Source organism: Bombina bombina, chromosome 1 (assembly GCF_027579735.1).
Source record: "Bombina bombina isolate aBomBom1 chromosome 1, aBomBom1.pri, whole genome shotgun sequence".
Lineage (NCBI taxonomy): Eukaryota > Metazoa > Chordata > Amphibia > Anura > Bombinatoridae > Bombina > Bombina bombina.
In genome coordinates, this window is record NC_069499.1 from 460,040,823 (window position 1) to 460,063,881 (window position 23,059).

The following is a 23,059-nucleotide window of genomic DNA, read 5'->3' on the forward strand; positions in this document are numbered from 1 at the left end:
TGTAAAAATTCTTGGGGCTGTAACTAACCCGAAGGGAAGAGCCACAAACTGGTAATGCCTGTCTAGAAAGGCAAACCTTAGGAACCGATGATGGTCTTTGTGAATCGGTATGTGAAGGTAAGCATCCTTCAAATCCACTGTGGTCATGAACTGACCCTCCTGGATCATAGGTAGGATGGTCCGAATAGTTTCCATTTTGAACGATGGAACTCTGAGGAACTTGTTTAAGATCTTTAGATCCAAAATTGGTCTGAAGGTTCCCTCTTTTTTGGGAACCACAAACAGATTTGAATAAAATCCCTGTCCCTGTTCCGTCTGTGGAACTGGATGGATCACTCCCATTACTAGGAGGTCTTGCATACAGCGTAAGAATGCCTCTTTCTTTATCTGGTTTACAGATAATCTCGAAAGGTGAAATCTCCCTTGTGGGGGGGAAGCTTTGAAGTCCAGAAGATATCCCTGAGATATGATCTCCAACGCCCAGGGATCCTGAACATCTCTTGCCCACGCCTGGGCGTATAGAGAAAGTCTGCCCCCTACTAGATCCGTTACCGGATAGGGGGCCGTTCCTTCATGCTGTTTTAGAGGCAGCAGCAGGCTTTCTGGCCTGCTTGCCTTTGTTCCAAGCCTGGTTAGATTTCCAGGCCGGCTTGGATTGAGCAAAAGTTCCCTCTTGTTTTGAAGCAGAGGAAGTTGATGCTGCACTTGCCTTGTAGTTTCGAAAGGCACGAAAATTAGACTGTTTGGCCCTTGATTTGGCCCTGTCCTGAGGAAGGGTGTGATCCTTTCCTCCAGTAATGTCAGCAATAATTTCCTTCAAACCAGGCCCGAATAGGGTCTGCCCCTTGAAAGGAATGTTAAGTAATTTAGACTTAGAAGTCACGTCAGCTGACCAGGATTTAAGCCATAGCGCCCTACGCGCCTGGATGGCGAATCCAGAATTCTTAGCCGTTAGTTTAGTCAAATGAACAATGGCATCAGAAACAAAAGAATTAGCTAGCTTAAGTGTTCTAAGCTTGTCAAGTATTTCAGTCAATGGAGTAGCTGTCTGAAAGGCCTCTTCCAGAGACTCAAACCAGAACGCCGCAGCAGCAGTGACAGGCGCAATGCATGCAAGGGGCTGCAGGATAAAACCTTGTTGAATAAACATTTTCTTAAGGTAACCTTCTAATTTTTTATCCATTGGATCTGAAAAAGCACAACTGTCCTTGACAGGGAAAGTGGTACGCTTTGCTAAAGTAGAAACTGCTCCCTCCACCTTAGGGACCATCTGCCATAGGTCCCGTGTGGTGGCGTCTATTGGAAACATTTTTCTAAAAATGGGAGGGGGGGAAAACGGCACACCGGGTCTGTCCCACTCCTTATTAATAATTTCTGTAAACCTTTTAGGTATAGGAAAAACGTCAGTACACACCGGCACTGCATAGTATTTATCCAGTCTACACAATTTCTCTGGCACTGCAATTGTGTCACAGTCATTCAGAGCAGCTAAAACCTCTCCAAGCAACACCCGGAGGTTCTCAAGCTTAAATTTAAAAGTAGACATATCTGAATCAGGTTTCCCCGAGTCAGAGACGTCACCCACAGACTGAAGCTTTCCTTCCTCAGCTTCTGCATATTGTGACGCAGTATCAGACATGGGCCTTAAAACATCCGCGCGCTCTGTATTACGCCTAACCCCAGAGCTATCGCGCTTGCCTCTATATTCAGGCAGTCTGGCTAATACCGCTGACAGGGTATTATCCATGATCGCCGCCATGTCTTGTAAAGTAATCGCTATGGGCGTCTTTGATGTACTTGGCGCCATTCTAGCATGAGTCCCTTGAGCGGGAGTCAAAGGATCTGACACGTGGGGGGAGTTAGTCGGCATAACTTCCCCCTCGTCAGAATCTTTTGGTGATATTTTTTTTTAAAGATGAAGGCTGATCTTTATTATTTAAAGTGAAATCAATACATTTAGTACACATTCTCCTATGGGGTTCCACCATGGCTTTTAAACATAATGCACAAAGAGGTTCCTCTATGTCAGACATGTTTATACAGACTAGCAATGAGATTAGCAAGCTTGGAAAACACTTTAAATCAAGTTAACAAGCAAATATTAAAAACGTTACTGTGCCTTTAAGAGAAACACATTTTGTCAAAATTTGAAATAACAGTGAAAAAAGGCAGTTAAACTAACAACATTTTTACAGTGTATGTAACAAGTTAGCAGAGTATTGCACCCACTTGCAAATGGATGATTAACCCCTTAATGCAAAAAACGGATTGACAAATGAAAAACAACATTTTTTGATAGTCACAATAAACTGCCACAGCTCAACTGTGGCTTTACCTTCCTCAATAAACGACTTTTAAAGCCTTTTGAGCCCTTCAGAGATGTCCTATACCATGCAGGAAACTGTTGAGGGAAGCTGGATGTCTCTGTCTATAATTTTAAGTGCGCAACAAAGCTCTAAAATAGGCCCCTCCCACTCTTAATACTACAGTGGAAAGCCTCAGGAAACTGTTTCTAGGCAAAAATCAAGCCAGCCATGTGGAAAGCACTAAGCCCCAATAAGTTTTATCACCAAAGCATATATAAAAACGATTAAACATGCCAGCAAACATTTTATATTGCATAATTATAAGAGTCTATAGCTCTCACAGTAAGCCTGTTACTAGTCGTTATTAAATCACTGTATTTAGGCTTAACTTACATTAATCCGGTATCAGCAGCATTTTCTAGCAATTCCATCCCTAGAAAAACTTAAAAACATAATTTATGTAAGAACTTACCTGATAAATTCATTTCTTTCATATTAACAAGAGTCCATGAGCTAGTGACGTATGGGATATACATTCCTACCAGGAGGGGCAAAGTTTCCCAAACCTTAAAATGCCTATAAATACACCCCTCACCACACCCACAAATCAGTTTAACGAATAGCCAAGAAGTGGGGTGATAAGAAAAAAAGTGCGAAGCATATAAAATAAGGAATTGGAATAATTGTGCTTTATACAAAAAAATCATAACCACCACAAAAAAGGGTGGGCCTCATGGACTCTTGTTAATATGAAAGAAATGAATTTATCAGGTAAGTTCTTACATAAATTATGTTTTCTTTCATGTAATTAACAAGAGTCCATGAGCTAGTGACGTATGGGATAATGACTACCCAAGATGTGGATCTTTCCACACAAGAGTCACTAGAGAGGGAGGGATAAAATAAAGACAGCCAATTCCTGCTGAAAATAATCCACACCCAAAATAAAGTTTAACGAAAAACATAAGCAGAAGATTCAAACTGAAATCGCTGCCTGAAGAACTTTTCTACCAAAAACTGCTTCAGAAGAAGAAAATACATCAAAATGGTAGAATTTAGTAAAAGTATGCAAAGAGGACCAAGTTGCTGCTTTGCAGATCTGGTCAACCGAAGCTTCATTCCTAAACGCCCAGGAAGTAGATACTGACCTAGTAGAATGAGCTGTAATTCTCTGAGGCGGAATTTTACCCGACTCAACATAGGCAAGATGAATTAAAGATTTCAACCAAGATGCCAAAGAAATGGCAGAAGCTTTCTGGCCTTTCCTAGAACCGGAAAAGATAACAAATAGACTAGAAGTCTTACGGAAAGATTTCGTAGCTTCAACATAATATTTCAAAGCTCTAACAACATCCAAAGAATGCAACGATTTCTCCTTAGAATTCTTAGGATTAGGACATAATGAAGGAACCACAATTTCTCTACTAATGTTGTTGGAATTCACAACCTTAGGTAAAAATTCAAAAGAAGTTCGCAACACCGCCTTATCCTGATGAAAAATCAGAAAAGGAGACTCACAAGAAAGAGCAGATAATTCAGAAACTCTTCTAGCAGAAGAGATGGCCAAAAGGAACAAAACTTTCCAAGAAAGTAATTTAATGTCCAATGAATGCATAGGTTCAAACGGAGGAGCTTGAAGAGCTCCCAGAACCAAATTCAAACTCCAAGGAGGAGAAATTGACTTAATGACAGGTTTTATACGAACCAAAGCTTGTACAAAACAATGAATATCAGGAAGAATAGCAATCTTTCTGTGAAAAAAAAAAAACAGAAAGAGCGGAGATTTGTCCTTTCAAAGAACTTGCGGACAAACCCTTATCTAAACCATCCTGAAGAAACTGTAAAATTCTCGGTATTCTAAAAGAATGCCAAGAAAAATGATGAGAAAGACACCAAGAAATATAAGTCTTCCAGACTCTATAATATATCTCTCGAGATACAGATTTACGAGCCTGTAACATAGTATTAATCACGGAGTCAGAGAAACCTCTTTGACCAAGAATCAAGCGTTCAATCTCCATACCTTTAAATTTAAGGATTTCAGATCCGGATGGAAAAAAAGGACCTTGCGACAGAAGGTCTGGTCTTAACGGAAGAGTCCATGGTTGGCAAGATGCCATCCGGACAAGATCCGCATACCAAAACCTGTGAGGCCATGCCGGAGCTATTAGCAGAACAAACGAGCATTCCCTCAGAATCTTGGAGATTACTCTTGGAAGAAGAACTAGAGGCGGAAAGATATAGGCAGGATGATACTTCCAAGGAAGTGATAATGCATCCACTGCCTCCGCCTGAGGATCCCGGGATCTGGACAGATACCTGGGAAGTTTCTTGTTTAGATGAGAGGCCATCAGATCTATCTCTGGGAGCCCCCACATTTGAACAATCTGAAGAAATACCTCTGGGTGAAGAGACCATTCGCCCGGATGCAACGTTTGGCGACTGAGATAATCCGCTTCCCAATTGTCTACACCTGGGATATGAACCGCAGAGATTAGACAGGAGCCGGATTCCGCCCAAACCAAAATTCGAGATACTTCTTTCATAGCCAGAGGACTGTGAGTCCCTCCTTGATGATTGATGTATGCCACAGTTGTGACATTGTCTGTCTGAAAACAAATGAACGATTCTCTCTTCAGAAGAGGCCAAAACTGAAGAGCTCTGAAAATTGCACGGAGTTCCAAAATATTGATCGGTAATCTCACCTCCTGAGATTCCCAAACTCCTTGTGCCGTCAGAGATCCCCACACAGCTCCCCAACCTGTGAGACTTGCATCTGTTGAAATTACAGTCCAGGTCGGAAGAACAAAAGAAGCCCCCTGAATTAAACGATGGTGATCTGTCCACCACGTTAGAGAGTGTCGAACAATCGGTTTTAAAGATATTAATTGATATATCTTCGTGTAATCCCTGCACCATTGGTTCAGCATACAGAGCTGAAGAGGTCGCATGTGAAAACGAGCAAAGGGGATCGCGTCCGATGCAGCAGTCATAAGACCTAGAATTTCCATGCATAAGGCTACCGAAGGGAATGATTGAGACTGAAGGTTTCGACAAGCTGTAATCAATTTTAGACGTCTCTTGTCTGTTAAAGACAGAGTCATGGACACTGAATCTATCTGGAAACCCAGAAAGGTTACCCTTGTTTGAGGAATCAAAGAACTTTTTGGTAAATTGATCCTCCAACCATGATCTTGAAGAAACAACACAAGTCGATTCGTATGAGACTCTGCTAAATGTAAAGACTGAGCAAGTACCAAGATATCGTCCAAATAAGGAAATACCACAATACCCTGTTCTCTGATTACAGACAGAAGGGCACCGAGAATCTTTGTGAAAATTCTTGGAGCTGTAGCAAGGCCAAACGGTAGAGCCACAAATTGGTAATGCTTGTCTAGAAAAGAGAATCTCAGGAACTGATAATGATCTGGATGAATCGGAATATGCAGATATGCATCCTGTAAATCTATTGTGGACATATAATTCCCTTGCTGAACAAAAGGCAATATAGTCCTACAGTTACCATCTTGAACGTTGGTATCCTTACATAACGATTCAATAATTTTAGATCCAGAACTGGTCTGAAGGAATTCTCCTTCTTTGGTACAATGAAGAGATTTGAATAAAACCCCATCCCCTGTTCCGGAACTGGAACTGGCATAATTACTCCAGCCAACTCTAGATCTGAAACACAATTCAGAAATGCTTGAGCTTTCACTGGATTTACTGGGACACGGGAAAGAAAAAATCTCTTTGCAGGAGGTCTCATCTTGAAACCAATTCTGTACCCTTCTGAAACAATGTTCTGAATCCAAAGATTGTGAACAGAATTGATCCAAATTTCTTTGAAAAAACGTAACCTGCCCCCTACCAGCTGAACTGGAATGAGGGCCGTACCTTCATGTGAACTTAGAAGCAGGCTTTGCCTTTCTAGCAGGCTTGGATTTATTCCAGACTGGAGATGGTTTCCAAACTGAAACTGCTCCTGAGGACGAAGGATCAGGCTTTTGTTCTTTGTTGAAACGAAAGGAACGAAAACGATTGTTAGCCCTGTTTTTACCTTTAGATTTTTTATCCTGTGGTAAAAAAGTTCCTTTCCCACCAGTAACAGTTGAAATAATAGAATCCAACTGAGAACCAAATAATTTGTTTCCCTGGAAAGAAATGGAAAGTAGAGTTGATTTAGAAGCCATATCAGCATTCCAAGTCTAATAATATCAAAAATGGCATCACAGATAAAATTATTAGCATGCTGGAGAAGAATAATAATATCATGAGAATCACGATTTGTTACTTGTTGCGCTAGAGTTTCCAACCAAAAACTTGAAGCTGCAGCAACATCAGCCAATGATATAGCAGGTCTAAGAAGATTACCTGAACACAGATAAGCTTTTCTTAGAAAAGATTCAATTTTTCTATCTAAAGGATCCTTAAACGAGGTACCATCTGACGTAGGAATGGTAGTACGTTTAGCAAGGGTAGAAATAGCCCCATCAACTTTAGGGATTTTGTCCCAAAATTCTAACCTGTCAGGCGGAACAGGATATAATTGCTTAAAACGTTTAGAAGGAGTAAATGAATTACCCAATTTATCCCATTCTTTGGAAATTACTGCAGAAATAGCATTAGGAACAGGAAAGACTTCTGGAATAACCGCAGGAGCTTTAAAAACCTTATCCAAACGTATAGAATTAGTATCAAGAGGACTAGAATCCTCTATTTCTAAAGCAATTAGTACTTCTTTAAGTAAAGAGCGAATAAATTCCATCTTAAATAAATATGAAGATTTATCAGCATCAATCTCTGAGATAGAATCCTCTGAACCAGAAGAGTCCAAAGAATCAGAATGATGGTGTTCATTTAAAAATTCATCTGTAGAGAGAGAAGATTTAAAAGACTTTTTACGTTTACTAGAAGGAGAAATAACAGACAAAGCCTTCTTTATGGATTCAGAAACAAAATCTCTTATGTTATCAGGAACATTCTGCACCTTAGATGTTGAGGGAACTGCAACAGGCAATGGTACATCACTAAAGGAAATATTATCTGCTTTAACAAGTTTGTCATGACAATTATTACAAACAGCTGGAGGAATAGCTACCAAAAGTTTACAGCAGATACACTTAGCTTTGGTAGATCCAGCAGGCAGTGGTTTTCCTGTAGTATCTTCTGGCTCAGATGCAACGTGAGACATCTTGCAATATGTAAGAGAAAAAACAACATATAAAGCAAAATAGATCAAATTCCTTATAAGACAGTTTCAGGAATGGGAAAAAATGCCAAATATCAAGCTTCTAGCAACCAGAAGCAAATGAAAAATGAGACTGAAATAATGTGGAGACAAAAGCGACGCCCATATTTTTTAGCGCCAAATAAGACGCCCACATTATTTGGCGCCTAAATGCTTTTGGCGCCAAAAATGACGCCACATCCGGAACGCCGACATTTTTGGCGCAAAATAACGTCAAAAAATGACGCAACTTCCGGCGACACGTATGACGCCGGAAACGGAAAAGAATTTTTGCGCCAAAAAAGTCCGCGCCAAGAATGACGCAATAAAATGAAGCATTTTCAGCCCCCGCGAGCCTAACAGCCCACAGGGAAAAAAGTCAAATTTTTGAGGTAAGAAAAATATGATAATTCAATGCATAATCCCAAATATGAAACTGACTGTCTGAAAATAAGGAAAGTTGAACATTCTGAGTCAAGGCAAATAAATGTTTGAATACATATATTTAGAACTTTATAAATAAAGTGCCCAACCATAGCTTAGAGTGTCACAGAAAATAAGACTTACTTACCCCAGGACACTCATCTACATGTTTGTAGAAAGCCAAACCAGTACTGAAACGAGAATCAGTAGAGGTAATGGTAAATATAAGAGTATATCGTCGATCTGAAAAGGGAGGTAAGAGATGAATCTCTACGACCGATAACAGAGAACCTTATGAAATAGACCCCGTAGAAGGAGATCACTGCATTCAATAGGCAATACTCTCTTCACATCCCTCTGACATTCACTGCACGCTGAGAGGAAAACCGGGCTCCAACTTGCTGCGGAGCGCATATCAACGTAGAATCTAGCACAAACTTACTTCACCACCTCCCTTGGAGGCAAAGTTTGTAAAACTGATTTGTGGGTGTGGTGAGGGGTGTATTTATAGGCATTTTAAGGTTTGGGAAACTTTGCCCCTCCTGGTAGGAATGTATATCCCATACGTCACTAGCTCATGGACTCTTGTTAATTACATGAAAGAAACTGCACATACCTTATTGCAGGGTAACCTGCACGCTATTCTCCCTCTGAATTTACCTCACCCCTCAGACATACGTGAGAACAGCAGTGGATCTTAGTTACTTCTGCTAAGATCATAGAAAACGCAGGCAGATTCTTCTTCTAAATGCTGCCTGAGAGAAAATAGTACAACTCCGGTACTATTTAAAAACAATAAACTCTTGATTGAAGAAAAAACTAACTATATTATACCACTTTCCTCTTACTACCTCCTTCTATGTTGAGGGTTGCAAGAGAATGACTGGATATGGCAGTTAGGGGAGGAGCTATATAACAGCTCTGCTGTGGGTGATCCTCTTGCAACTTCCTGTTGGGAAGGAGAATATCCCACAAGTAATGGATGATCCGTGGACTGGATACACTTAACAAGAGAAACAAGATAAGGGGGGTCACATTGCAAAGCAGAAATCTCAGAAACTCTGTGCGCAGAGGCAATAGCCAACTAAAAAAAAAAAAAAACTTACAAGATAATTTAATGTCAAGAACAAGATTAGAGCTCCAAGGCAAAGCCCCAGATCTAAACACAGGCCTGATCCTAGTCAGAGCCTTAAAGGACTGCACATCCAAAAGCTTAGTCAATCTCTTGTGCAGTAACACCGACAGGGCCAATATCTGTCCCTTCAGGGAACTAGCAGATAGACCCTTCTCCAGTCCATCCTGGAGAAAAGATAAAATTCTGTCAACCTTAACCTTATGCCAGGAAAAGCCACACTCTTCAGACCAGTACAAGTAAGTCCTCCACATTTTATGGTAGATACGACGAGTATCTGGCTTACAAGCTTGAATCAGAGTGTCGATAACACTCTCAGGAAACTCTCTCTTGGATAAGACTAAGCGTTCAATCTCCACGCAGTCAGCCTCAGAGAATCTAGATTTTGATGTATGAAGGGACCCTTTATCAGTAGATCTCTGCGATACGGTAACCTCCACTGAGGAGATGAGGGCATCCCCACCAGATTCGCAAACCACGTCCTTCACGGCCACGATGGTGCAATCAGAATCACTGATGCTTGCTCCTGCTTGATGCGAGCCATCACAGGGAGAAGCGGTAATGGAGGAAAAAGATATAGGAGTCTGAACCTCCATGGTACTGATAGGGCAGGATCCCTCGACCCATACCTGGGTAGCTTGGTATTGAGACGGGATGCCATGAGATCTATCTCTGGCATCCCCCACTCGCTGCAATTTCTCTGCAAACACCTCGGGGTGGAAAGACCATTTCCCTGGGTGAAAGGATTGCCTGCTGAGGAAGTCCGTTTTCCAGTTGTCCACACTCAGAATGTGGATCGCTGACAGCGTACATTTGTGAGTCTCCGCCCACTCTAGTATCTGAGATACTTCTCTCATCACCAATTTCCCTCCTGATGGTTGATATAGGCAAGCAAGGTTATATTGTCTGATTGGAATATGATAAACTGGGACGAACCCAGAAGGGTCCAAGCCTTCAAGGCATTGAAGATTGCCCGGAGTTCCAATATATTGTTTGGAAGGGAGGACTCCTCCTGAGTCCACAGCCCTTGTGCCTTCTTGGTACCCCAAAAGGCTCCCCAGCCGGAAAAGCTTGCGTCCGTAGTCACAATCTCCCTGGACGGTCTCAAGAAGCACGTGCCTTGAGACACATGATCTGGACAGAGCCACCAAGAGAGCGAGCCTCGCAACAGGTTGTCCAGACCAATCTGTTGAGACAGATCTTAATGGTCGCCGTTCCATTGTCTCAGCATGCAAGGGTCTGAGATGGAATCTGGCAAAGGGAATGATGTCCATACAGGACACCATGAGTCCAATCACCTCCATACACTGGGCCACTGAGGGTCTCAAGGAGGCATGGAGGGCAAGATATGCAGTAGTTAGCTTGCAATGTCTCTGATCTGTGAGAAATATTCTCATGGATATGGAGTCTATTGTTATCCCCAGGAAATTCACCCTGATACTTTGAGTAAGAGAACTCTTTTCCAAGTTTATCTTCCATCCATGTGATCGAATAAGACTGAGAAGGGACTCCGAGTGTTCTTCCGCTAGAAGAAAAGATGGTGAATGTACCAAAATATCATCCCGGTAAGGCACTACTGCAATACCTCATGTTCTGGCAATGGCTAGAAGAGCTCCCAGAACCTTCGTAAATATCCTTGGAGCAGTAACTAGGCCAAATAGAAGAGCTATGAACTGGAAGTGTTGGTCCAGAAAGGCAAATCTCAGGAACTGAAAATGCTCCCTGTGTATCGGAAAGTGAAGGTATGCATACTTCAGGTCTATGGTGGTCATAAACTATCCTTCCTAAACCAGAGGAAGGATTGACCGTATTTTCTCCATCTTGAAAGAGGGAAAGCTCAGAAACCTGTTTAGGCACTTTAGGTCCAGAATTGAACAAAAAGTTCCCTCCTTTTTTGGAACCACAAAAAGGTTTGAATAAAACCCCAAACCTCTTTCTGCTGTAGGTACCGGGACAATTACTCCTAGAGAGGAGAGATCCCGTACGCAACCTAAAAAGGCAGTCCTCTTCTCTGGTCTTGTAGACAGTCTGGAGAGTAGGAATCTGCCCCTGGGCGGATAAGATTTGAATCCTATCTGGTATCCTTGAGATACAACCTCCAGGACCCAAGGATCCTGTACATTCTGGAACCAAGCATCTGAAAAAAGAGACAGTCTGCCCCCTACTCAAATCGATCCCGGGCAGCCCCTTCATGCCGATTTGTTCTTGGCGGGCTTCTTAGTCTGTTTGGACTTTTTCCAGGACTGAGCCGGCTTCCAAGTACTCTTGGGCTGCTTGGACTTGGATTGCTGTCGTCGTGATTTGTCAGAACGAAAATTAGACGATTGCCGTCCCTTAGGCCTATTCTTCTTATCCTGCAGTAGGAAGGCACCCTTCCGTTTGGTAACCGTAGAAATAATGGAGTCCAGCCCTGGACTGAATAAAATCTTCCCCTTAAAAGGAAGAGAAAGGAGTCTGGATTTAGAAGTCATATCCGCAGACCAAGACTTCAACCAGAGGGCCCGGCGGGCTAGGACAGCAAAGCCAGAAGCCTTTGCATTTAGGCGAATAATCTGCATATTCGCGTCACAGATGAAGGAGTTGGCAATTCTCAGAGCTTTAATTGTGTCGCACCAGTAGGTAGCTGCTCCAGCAACAGTGGCTACAGCTACCGCCGGTTGAAATAAAAACCCTGTATGTTGAAACATCTTTCTCAGAAAAGTTTCCATTTTCTTATCCATATGCTCTCTAAAAGAATGCTTAGCCAGCGTAGAAATAGAACCATCCACCATAGGGATGGAGCCCCACAAATCCAATTGGGAGTCAGGGACCGGGAATCATTTTTTTAAAAGTAGACGAGGGGGAAAAGGAAGTTCCTATTCTTTCCCATTCGTTACTAATAATGTACGCCATCTTAACTGGCACAGAAAAAGTCAGAGGGACCTTCCAGTCTTCATAAACCGTGTCTAATTTAGGGATCTTGGGTTCCTCAGGGAGTGTAGCCTCTAGCACCTCTAGCGTAGACAGAACATCTTTCAATAAAAAACGCAGATGCTCAATTTTAAATCTAAATTAGGGTTCCTTCACTGAAGAAAGTTCAGAATCTGAAGTTTCCGACTAAGAAAGAAGAAGAAAGAAGAAAGTTCACCCTCTGGAGCTACAGAGGTTAACTTATCCTCGGATAGCTGGGACATAGTAGCTAAATCTGACAAATATTTAGATGACTCTAGGTCAGAAGAACTAAGTTTAACCTTTCTTTTAAGTTTGCTAGAGGGAGGTAAGGCACTCAGGGCCACAGACTCCGCCGATTGTAACTGTGCGGTAAAGTACGCAGGAAAAAAAGCCACCTCCAGATGGAGGATTAGTTGAGCAGCGGGGAACTGCATGTGGAGCGGGTAGTGTGGAAAGGGTAGTAATCTCTCGGGATTCAGATTCCTGAGAGGTAGACGGTTCAGAGGGGCTCATAGCACTTTGAGTTTTAATAGGCTTGTCTCCCTTCTTAGTCTTTAGAACAGTGCTTAGTCAAATGGAACAAAATTGAGCAGGCAGGCAAACCACAGCCTCCTCAAAATATAAACAGGAATTATCAATCAGTACAGAAGGAGCGGAACCTTCTAATGTAGTTTATAGTCCTCCATAGCTAACGTATATACACAGAGGGACAGACAAAAAGGAAACACTTTTAATTTAACAAAAACGGCACCTTTATAATCCCAATGGCTGGGGCACTCACCACCTCCTAGACCCAGACAGCTAACAGAGAAAACGCTCTCCTTAGTAATGATGTCCGCAGAAGGATCGTAGGAAAATTCAAAGACTGCACCCAGTAACGTGGTGAATAGGACAGGACTTCCCCTGCTATGAAAAAGGCGCTAAGCTATTATGAGCTGCACAACACTCAAAAACGAAAGTGAAACTCGTTTGTTCCAAGCCAAAAGCACAGTCTATGAGCCAAAAAAAAAACTAATTAAAGCAGTTATAAATAGCCCCTAGCTGTTCAAATAATCTCTTGAAGGAGATATTAACCCTTGATCATATCGAGGCATAAAGGAGCCACACTGTGACCCTGTATAGCAAAAGTTTATATATAAAACGGTCTTACCCTCCAGGATCCATGCTGTGGAACAGGCACAGCCTCTCAAGTGTGACAGCCTTGCAGCAACGCCTCTGACATGGACTTGAGTGTGTAACAGCAAGCAGTGAAACTCGTCAACACTGATTGCTCAGGAGCCGTTAAACAACAGTCTGGATGGGTTCGCAGAAAAACTTTCCCTGCATCTCTAGACTCTAACTTTCATCAATACTCTCACTGAGAGGTTGACATGATTACTTAAAACTCCAGTCCTTTCTTGAAGAGAACATACCCATTACAAGACTATCCAAATCTTTTGACACTTCTCTGCTACCTCCTATAGTGACGAAAGGCAAAGAATAACTGGGGGATAGGGGAAGTAGGAGGGATATTTAAGCCTTTGGCTGGGGTGTCTTTGCCTCCTCCTGGTGACCAGGTGTTGTATTTCCCAACAGTAAGGAATGAAGTTGTGGACTCTCCCTGCCTTATAAAAGGAAATTGATAATAGAAATACATTACAATTTTTGTTTAAAATGGTATGCTCTATTTAAATCACGAAAGACATTTTTTAAGGTTTCATGTACCTTTAAAGGACAATCAAAAGGATTTTTTTAATGTGTACTTGAATATATATACAACTCATTCATCATGTCTTACCTGTGCCTATATTAAATCTCATTTACTTTGTGTTAATTTTCTTTTTCAAAGCTTTTTTTTTCTCCAAAGTCAATAATATTTTTGCAACGTTCGATATATACATTTATCAAGATTTAAAAAAAGATTTAAGACCAATCTGAACAAATGATCAAAACATTTTTGTACAATAACAAAAAGATGTATACGTTTTAATCTTACACTAACTATTAACAAAGCGATCACATATATACATAGAGCGAGATTAATTCCATAGTCCACTGACAACTCTAAGCTTCCTCACAATGCTATCCAAGTGTATCAAATGGAACCTCTAGCTGTAATAGTGTTGGGTGTATATGCATTCAAAAGATCTTAAGAAAACAAGCTATAGTTCTGAATTTGCATGCATTAAAAATACATTTTTGCAAACCTTTTAATATAAGCAAAAAAGGGGATTATTTATTGAAACAAGATGAAAAATTTGATTTAAAAAAAAATGATAAACTAACCAACAAACAATTCAGTTGGAAGCGGAAGGATTTAATAATGCAGTTTATTTAAAAACACATTTATTACTATTTCCTCTTCTCTCTGTCCAGGCTCCTGTTTCTTCGCTCTCTGTCCCTGCTCCTGCTCCTCTTCTCTCTGTCCCGACTCCTGCTCCTCTTCTCTCTGTCAGGGCTCCTGCTCCTCTTCTCCCTGTCCCGGCTCCTGCTCCTCTTCTCCCTGTCCCGGCTCCTGCTCCTCTTCTCTCTGTCCCGGCTCCTGCTCCTCTTCAATCTGTCACGGCTCCTGCTCCTCTTCAATCTGTCACGGCTCCTGCTCCTCTTCAATCTGTCACGGCTCCTGCTCCTCTTCAATCTGTCACGGCTCCTGCTCCTCCTCTTTTTTCTTCCCTCTCTGTCCTGGCTCCTGCTCCTCCTTTCATTATTCATCACCTTGTCGCTTAGTTGACTTGAGTATTCCTTTTCTTTTTTATCATTTCTACTTGTGCTACTGTTCCTGTTTCTAGAATCCTCATCGTATGGGCTTACAGATCTACACTTCTGAGATTTATAACTTTTCTCTGGCTTACCTCGACTGCTATTACAATCCTCACTTTTATACCTTTCATTTTTTTTCAGGTAATTTAAAGACTTTTCATGCACTTCTTTAATTGAGCTGGTGGATTCTTTAGACCATTTACCCTTGCTAGGAGATTTTTTGTCTTTGCAATCACTATTACTATCATCAGAATCACTTGAAGATTTTTCTCTTTTTGCCTTCTTCTTGTGCTTTTCTTCTTCCGATTCACTGCTGCTACTAGCTGATGAATCACTGGAGGAGCTGCTATTATGTCTACTGCGTTTCTGCTTCTTGTGCTTACTTTTCTTGTTTTTAAGTTTTTTTTTCTTTGCTTTTTTCTTTTTCTTCTTTTCAAGTCGATCAAGCTTTCTATTTAAAAGAAGAGAACAGTGTTATGTAATTATATGTATGAAAAAGCTCTTAGCTTTCAATTGAAATACTTTAATTACATTTCTCAAAATTCTTCCCAATTATCTAAAAATCTTTAAAATTACAATAAAACTAAATTAAAGGAGCAGTCAATACAATAGATTTGCATAATCAACAAATGCATGATAAGACAATGCAATAGCACTTAGTCTGAACTTCAAATGAGTAGATTTTTAAAAAAAATAAATTGCAAATTTCTGTCTATTTCCACTCCTCCTGTATCATGTGACAGCCATCAGCCAATCACAAATGCATATACATATATTCTGTGAATTCTTGCACATGCTCAGTAGGAGCTGGTGACTCAAAAAGTGTAAATATAAAAAGACTGTGCACATTTTGTTAATGGAAGTAAATTGGAAAGTTGTTTAAAATTGCATGCTCTATCTGAATCACAAAGTTTAATTTTGACTTGAGTGTCCCTTTAACTAGACATGTGCATTTGGATCCTTCTTTAGGATCTGAAGGCAGAAGAAGTCAGCCGCTCGTGGCATTCGGCTATTTTTCGGAGCAGGATTTATTCTTGTAAAAGTTCAACACACTAAGTTCTGGATTTGCACAGATCTTGTTTTATTGCACTTTCACAAGAAATCCAGCTCAGAGAATAGCCGAATATCACAAGCGGCTGCATTCTTCTGCATTGGGATCCTAACAAAAGATCCGAATGCACATGTCTAAAATAAACTATTGTAATAATGAAGTTTTTAAATAGAGGATACTAGTCAAAAGTTGCAGCAGCAAAAAAACTAAATGTATTAACATAGTGCAGCTTAACATATTTGTAGATTAGCTACAGTATGTTTAACTGTATACTTTAAAAATTGTTGAATGACAATGAGTGAAAAAATTAATTTGTCTGAAATTTGGCAGTTTTATTTGCTATCCAAAACCCGATAAACCCAACTCTAAAGTGTATCAGTATTTATTACCAAGTGACAAGACACTTTTTATGGAGAATTAATAGAATTTTTAGTCAAGGAAACTTGATTAGGCGATACACATTAAGGTTTATATTATTCCTAGTTTGGTTTGGAAATATTTCACTCCTAATATCCAAAAATAAAAGTTGCATTATAACAAAGTTCTATTTGCAAGTTCATAAAAAACTAATCTTTATGCAAGCATGCACAGGTGACATTTTACAATACCTGCTTATATATATATATATATATATATATATATATATATATATAGATAGATAGATAGAGAAAGAGTCGGCGTATTCACCCTGTTAAGCACACCAACAAATATACACCTGTCTTGCAGGCTAAAAGGGTGTGAATATTGCAATACCCACGACGTAATTTAAGGGGATAGTTAAAGAAATGTTATGCTAAAAATAGGATATCACACCCCTTTAGCCTGCAAGACAGGTGTTATTAGCCTTTCGTTGGTGTGCTTAATCAAGAGCGTTGGGATATATATATATATACCAAAATGGAAGTGCGGCATAGAAGCCACTTGGTGAGCATAAATTAAACGTTGTAACTTTACCCATGAAAAAAACGAGACTTTCTTGTCAAAGTGTTTTTCACAACGTGATAATTTTTAAAAAATCTATGAATGAGTCGCTACATTGTTTAAACTGCCATTGTAAATATGACATGCTCTGAGACTCGTATGCACATTCAGCTTAAATCTAGCAAGCTCCGGTGTATTGACGCAGGCATCTTTTGGAAGAAAAGTTTAAAATTGTTGACACGGGTCACATAATGGTTATTAAAAGGGCCATTATACATTCATTTTCATAAATGTTTTGTAGATTATCTATTTATAAAGCCCATAAAGTTAGTTTTTTTTTTTTAAATGTATAATTTTGCTTATTTTTAAATAACATTGCTCTGATTTTCAGACTCCTAACCAAGCCCCAAAGTTTTATTTGAATACCGTCAGATACCTTCTCCAGCTTGCTCCTGTTTGTGTAAAGGGTCTTTTCATATGCAAAAGAAGGGGGAGGGGGGAGTGTCTTATTTCCCACTTGCAGTGGGCTTTCCAACTACCTTTTCAACAGAGCCAAACTGACAGCTTCTAAGTAAGTTTTTAAACAGTTTTATACTGGATTTTTACATCAGTATCTGTGCATCTTATTCTTTATAGTAGTGTCTATTACATGCAGTTATATGAAAATGAGTGTATACTGTCCCTTTAAGATATAATTTGGAGTAAGTTTTTGTAAATCATTGAGAACAGCTAAACGTTTTTGATGGTCTACTAATCTATGCCATCTGGGCTCTCTTTGTTGCTTTAAAAACACGAGTATCTGAAACTTTTACAAAATAATAATTCTATAGTTTATGTATTGGAAGTAAAGATCCTAAATCTGGTTAAACTAAAGAACTACTTTAGATGGATCAAAATGGTTGAAATTGTGTTAATTTATATTTTCCCCAGAAACAATATTAATATTGTAGCTAAAATATACATAAACATGATATATATTTGCTTTATGGTATCCTTACCGCATTTATATCACAACGGTCCATTTCCAAATATAGTGAATATTTGTATATAGTCACATTATGTTACAACCATCTAATGATAAGAAAAACATCTTTATGTGGGAATGTGTACAACATTGGGAAACAAAGTTTTGTAAATTATTTTGTCTTGAAAAATGCTTTATGTAAAGCTGAAACGTCAACATCTTGATATTAAAGGGACAGTCAACACCAGAATTTTTGTTGTTTAAAAAGAAAGATAATCCCTTTATTACCCATTCTCCAGTTTTGCATATCTAACACAGTTATAATAATGCACGTTTTACCTCTGTAATTATCTTGTATCTAAGCCTCTGCTGACTGCCCCCTTATTTCAGATCTTTTGACAGACATGCAGTTTAGCCAATCAGTGCTCACTCCTAGGTCACTTTACGTGCATGAGCTCAATGTTATCTATATGAAACATGTGAACTAATGCCCTCTAGTGGTCAAAATGTATTCAGATTAGAGGCAGTCTTCAAGGTCTAAGAAATTAGCATATGAACCGCCTAGGTTTAGCTTTCAACTAAGAATACCAAGAGAACAAAGCAAAATTGGTGATAAAAGTAAATTGGGAAGTTGTTTAAAATTGCATGCCCTATTTAAATCATGAAAGTTTTTTTTGGACTTGACTGTCCCTTTAACTGATGTGATAACATTTTTTTTTAATGACCTGTGAGTGCCATTCCATGATTGCTTTGACTGTATTGGAGATACCAAGGTTAGAACCCGGGTAGTATTTAGAAGAAAACGGATTGAGTGCTTGGCAATACGAATTGGTACTATTTTTATATATATAATTTCAAGCACTCTCTGGGCTTCTGACAACAAAAACAAAATTTATTGTAGTGACGTTTCGGGACCAAAGCTGTCCCTTCTTCTGACAAACAAACAGTGCAAAAATCAAACTTAAATAGGCCCATCAGACCCTCCCCTATGTTGCCACCAATCACAGGTAAGCGTGTGCAAAAAACTAAAGACCAAACCAAAATAAAGTATGGATAAGTGATAACGAACAAATGTGTAGTTGTAAATGTGTAAAAGTGTCACAAAATATCAACATAAATATCTGTATTAGTGTTGTGTAATCATCATATATCTAAGTGAACTCTGATCACACAGATCAAATTGCAAAAGCATTTTAGTGCAGATTCAAATAATAAATATCGGAGATTCACCCCTCCATACAAGTGCACAAAATTGATTCTACCACTTCACAAGGTAAACACCCCTCACCATTGATAGGTTCTAGTGCATAGTCACAACAATTCTGTCAAATGTGCATATAAGGGTCATCTACTCATAGAATCACAATACTCCTCATGCTGTGAGTTATCCGTGCATCTATCAAAGGGATTTTAAACCGCATTAGGTATAATATAAACAATGGGATCAGATCACCGCTGAGAACTAATATCAACATAACATATGAGAACACACCCCTCATACTCTAATAGGCCAAGCGTGAAAAATGCCTCTCCCCATTCATAGGAGCAATTGTGGTATAGCAATAAAAGAAAAGAAAAGCGTACACACACTGAGTTTCATGTTTAGCGACTAGATCATTGACCTGGTGCATAATTCTATATATCTACTTGTAAAGCACATATCCGCACCCTCATCACGCAGCCCGATCGCCACTACATAAGGATGCCACAACAACACGGAGCATAAACGCAACGTCATCACCAATCCTGATAGGTGCTCCAACACACACCCCCATGCCAAACTCCAGTGGCTGGTTAATCCAGCAGCGCTGATAGGCTCAAGGGTAAATGACGTCACCCTGCTACAACACTCCCCCAAATTTTGAGACGGCACAATTCAAATCAATAAATAGAGTTTCCAGATATAGCAAACACCGGAAAATTAAGTACCTCATTTGGAGAGGTGATGAAGAGTCTTTTAGGCAATGGGTACAGACACTCAATACATTGGAAAGTACCATTAGGTTCCAATATGTGGCCAGTAGAGACACCGTAGACTATCTGGACGTGAGAGTGTTCAAGAAAGGTGGCTCATTAGGCACCATGCTCTACAGGAAGAGCACTGATCGTAACATGGTGCTACATGCCAGAAGTTGTCATCAACCATCACTTATTAAGAATATACCCAAAGCTCAATATCAGAGAGTCAGGAGAAATAACACTGATGGTGAATTATGTCAGATTCAGCTGACTGAGATGACAGAGAGATTCATACAAAGAGGATATAAGAGAAAGGAATTGCAAGCTACCTGTGATCAGATCAACCAGGAGGAGGCCAGGGCCTTTAATAATGAGGCTGAAAAACAAATGACCTTTGTCACAACATATTCACAAGATCAGTATCGGATCTTGAGAGCCATCAAAGATGAGTGGAAGATTATTGAATCAGATAACAGCTTACCATTCAAACAGTGGAGGGCACCAAGATTATCATACAGAAGAGGACGAAGTTTACGAGATTCCCTTATGAAAACTGACATCTCCCCATTGAGGGAAAAACAATCATGGCTCAAAAAGAAGAATGGGTGCTTCAAATGTTTGAGTTGTGTTACATGTAACAGTATGCACACAGGAAATTAATTTCAAGGAAGTAGAAACTGACCTAGTAGAATGAGTTGTAATCCTTTGAGGCGGAGTTTTACCCGACTCGACATAGGCATGATGAATTAAAGATTTCAACCAAGATGCCAAAGAAATGGCAGAAGCTTTCTGGCCTTTTCTAGAACCGGAAAAGATAACAAATAGACTAGAAGTCTTTCGGAAAGACTTAGTAGCTTCAACATAATATTTCAAAGCTCTAACAACATCCAAAGAATGCAACGATTTCTCCTTAGAATTCTTAGGATTAGGACATAATGAAGGAACCACAATTTCTCTACTAATGTTTTTGGAATTCACAACCTTAGGAAAAAATTCAAAAGAAGTTCGCAACACCGCCTTATCCTGATAAAAAATCAGAAAAGGAGACTCACAAGAAAGAGCAGATAATTCAGAGACTCTTCTGGCAGAAGAGATCGCCAAAAGGAACAAAACTTTCCAAGAAAGTAATTTAATGTCCAATGAATGCATAGGTTCAAACGGAGGAGCTTGAAGAGCCCCCAGAACCAAATTCAAACTCTAAGGAGGAGAAATTGACTTAATGACAGGTTTTATACGAACCAAAGCTTGTACAAAACAATGAATATCAGGAAGATTAGCAATCTTTCTGTGAAAAAGAACAGAAAGAGCAGAGATTTGTCCTTTCAAAGAACTTGTGGATAAATCTTTATCTAAACCATCCTGAAGAAACTGTAAAATTCTCGGAATTCTAAAAGAATGCCAAGAAAAATGATGAGAAAGACACCAAGAAATATAAGTCTTCCAGACTCTATAATATATCTCTCTGGATACAGATTTACGAGCCTGTAACATAGTATTAATCACAGAGTCAGAGAAACCTCTTTGACCAAGAATCAAGCGTTCAATCTCCATACCTTTAAATTTAAGGATTTGAGATCCTGATGGAAAAAAGGACCTTGCGACAGAAGGTCTGGTCTTAGCGGAAGAGTCCACGGATGGCAAGAGGCCATCCGGACAAGATCCGCATACCAAAACCTGTGAGGCCATGCCGGAGCTACCAGCAGAACAAACAAGCAATCCTTCAGAATCTTGGAGATTACTCTTGGAAGAAGAACTAGAGGCGGAAAGATATAGGCAGGATGATACTTCCAAAGAAGTGATAATGCATCCACTGCTTCCGCCTGAGGATCCCAGGATCTGGACAGATACCTGGGAAGTTTCTTGTTTAGATGAGACGCCATCAGATCTATTTCTGGAAGCTCCCACATTTGAACAATCTGAAGAAATACCTCTGGGTGAAGAGACCATTCGCCCGGATGCAACGTTTGGCGACTGAGATAATCCGCTTCCCAATTGTCTATACCTGGGATATGAACCGCAGAGATTAGACAGGAGCTGAATTCCGCCCAAACCAGAATTTGAGATACTTCTTTCATAGCCAGAGGACTGTGAGTCCCTCCTTGATGATTGATGTATGCCACAGTTGTGACATTGTCTGTCTGAAAACAAATGAACGATTCTCTCTTCAGAAGAGGCCAAGACTGAAGAGCTCTGAAAATTGCACGGAGTTCCAAAATATTGATCGGTAATCTCACCTCCTGACATTCCCAAACTCCTTGTGCCGTCAGAGCTCCCCAACCTGTGAGACTTGCATCTGTTGAAATTACAGTCCAGGTCGGAAGAACAAAAGAAGCCCCCTGAATTAAACGATGGTGATCTGTCCACCACGTTAGAGAGTGTCGTACAATCGGTTTTAAAGATATTAATTGAGATATCTTTGTGTAATCCCTGCACCATTGATTCAGCATACAGAGCTGAAGAGGTCGCATGTGAAAACGAGCAAAGGGGATCGCGTCCGATGCAGCAGTCATAAGACCTAGAATTTCCATGCATAAGGCTACCCAAGGGAATGATTGTGACTGAAGGTTTCGACAAGCTGAAATCAATTTTAGACGTCTCTTGTCTGTCAAAGACAGAGTCATGGACACTGAATCTATCTGGAAACCCAGAAAGGTTACCCTTGTCTGAGGAATCAATGAACTTTAGTGAATTGATCCTCCAACCATGATCTTGAAGAAACAACACAAGTCGATTCGTATGAGATTCTGCTAAATGTAAAGACTGAGCAAGTACCAAGATATCGTCCAAATAAGGAAATACCACAATACCCTGTTCTCTGATTACAGACAGAAGGCCACCGAGAACCTTTGTAAAAATTCTTGGAGCTGTAGCTAGGCCAAACGGCAGAGCCACAAACTGGTAATGCTTGTCCAGAAAAGAGAATCTCAGGAACTGATAATGATCTGGATGAATCGGAATATGCAGATATGCATCCTGTAAATCTATTGTGGACATATAATGCCCTTGCTGAACAAAAGGCAAGATAGTCCTTACAGTTACCATTTTGAACGTTGGTATCCTTACATAACGATTCAATATTTTTAGATCCAGAACTGGTCTGAAGGAATTCTCCTTCTTTGGTACAATGAAGAGATTTGAATAAAACCCCATCCCCTGTTCCAGAACTGGAACTGGCATAATTACTCCAGCCAACTCTAGATCTGAAACACATTTCAGAAATGCTTGAGCTTTCACTGGATTTACTGGGACACGGGAAAGAAAAAATCTCTTTGCAGGAGGTCTTATCTTGAAACCAATTCTGTACCCTTCTGAAACAATGTTCTGAATCCAAAGATTGTGAACAGAATTGATCCAAATTTCTTTGAAAAAACGTAACCTGCCCCCTACAAGCTGAGCTGGAATG

The 23,059-nt window shown here is 40.0% G+C and overlaps 1 protein-coding gene across 1 annotated transcript in view; it reads right to left on the reverse strand.

Annotated features, from left to right (window-relative positions):
• Positions 1-14,315: 14,315 nt before the first annotated feature.
• The window catches only part of CIR1 (corepressor interacting with RBPJ, CIR1), a 440,401-nt gene continuing 431,657 nt past the window's right edge, over positions 14,316-23,059 (reverse strand). Inside the window, exon 9 of the mRNA XM_053698458.1 lies at positions 14,316-15,212. Coding sequence (XP_053554433.1) covers positions 14,354-15,212 — 859 coding nt within the window. The 3' untranslated portion in view covers positions 14,316-14,353. The remainder of the gene's footprint in view (positions 15,213-23,059) is intronic.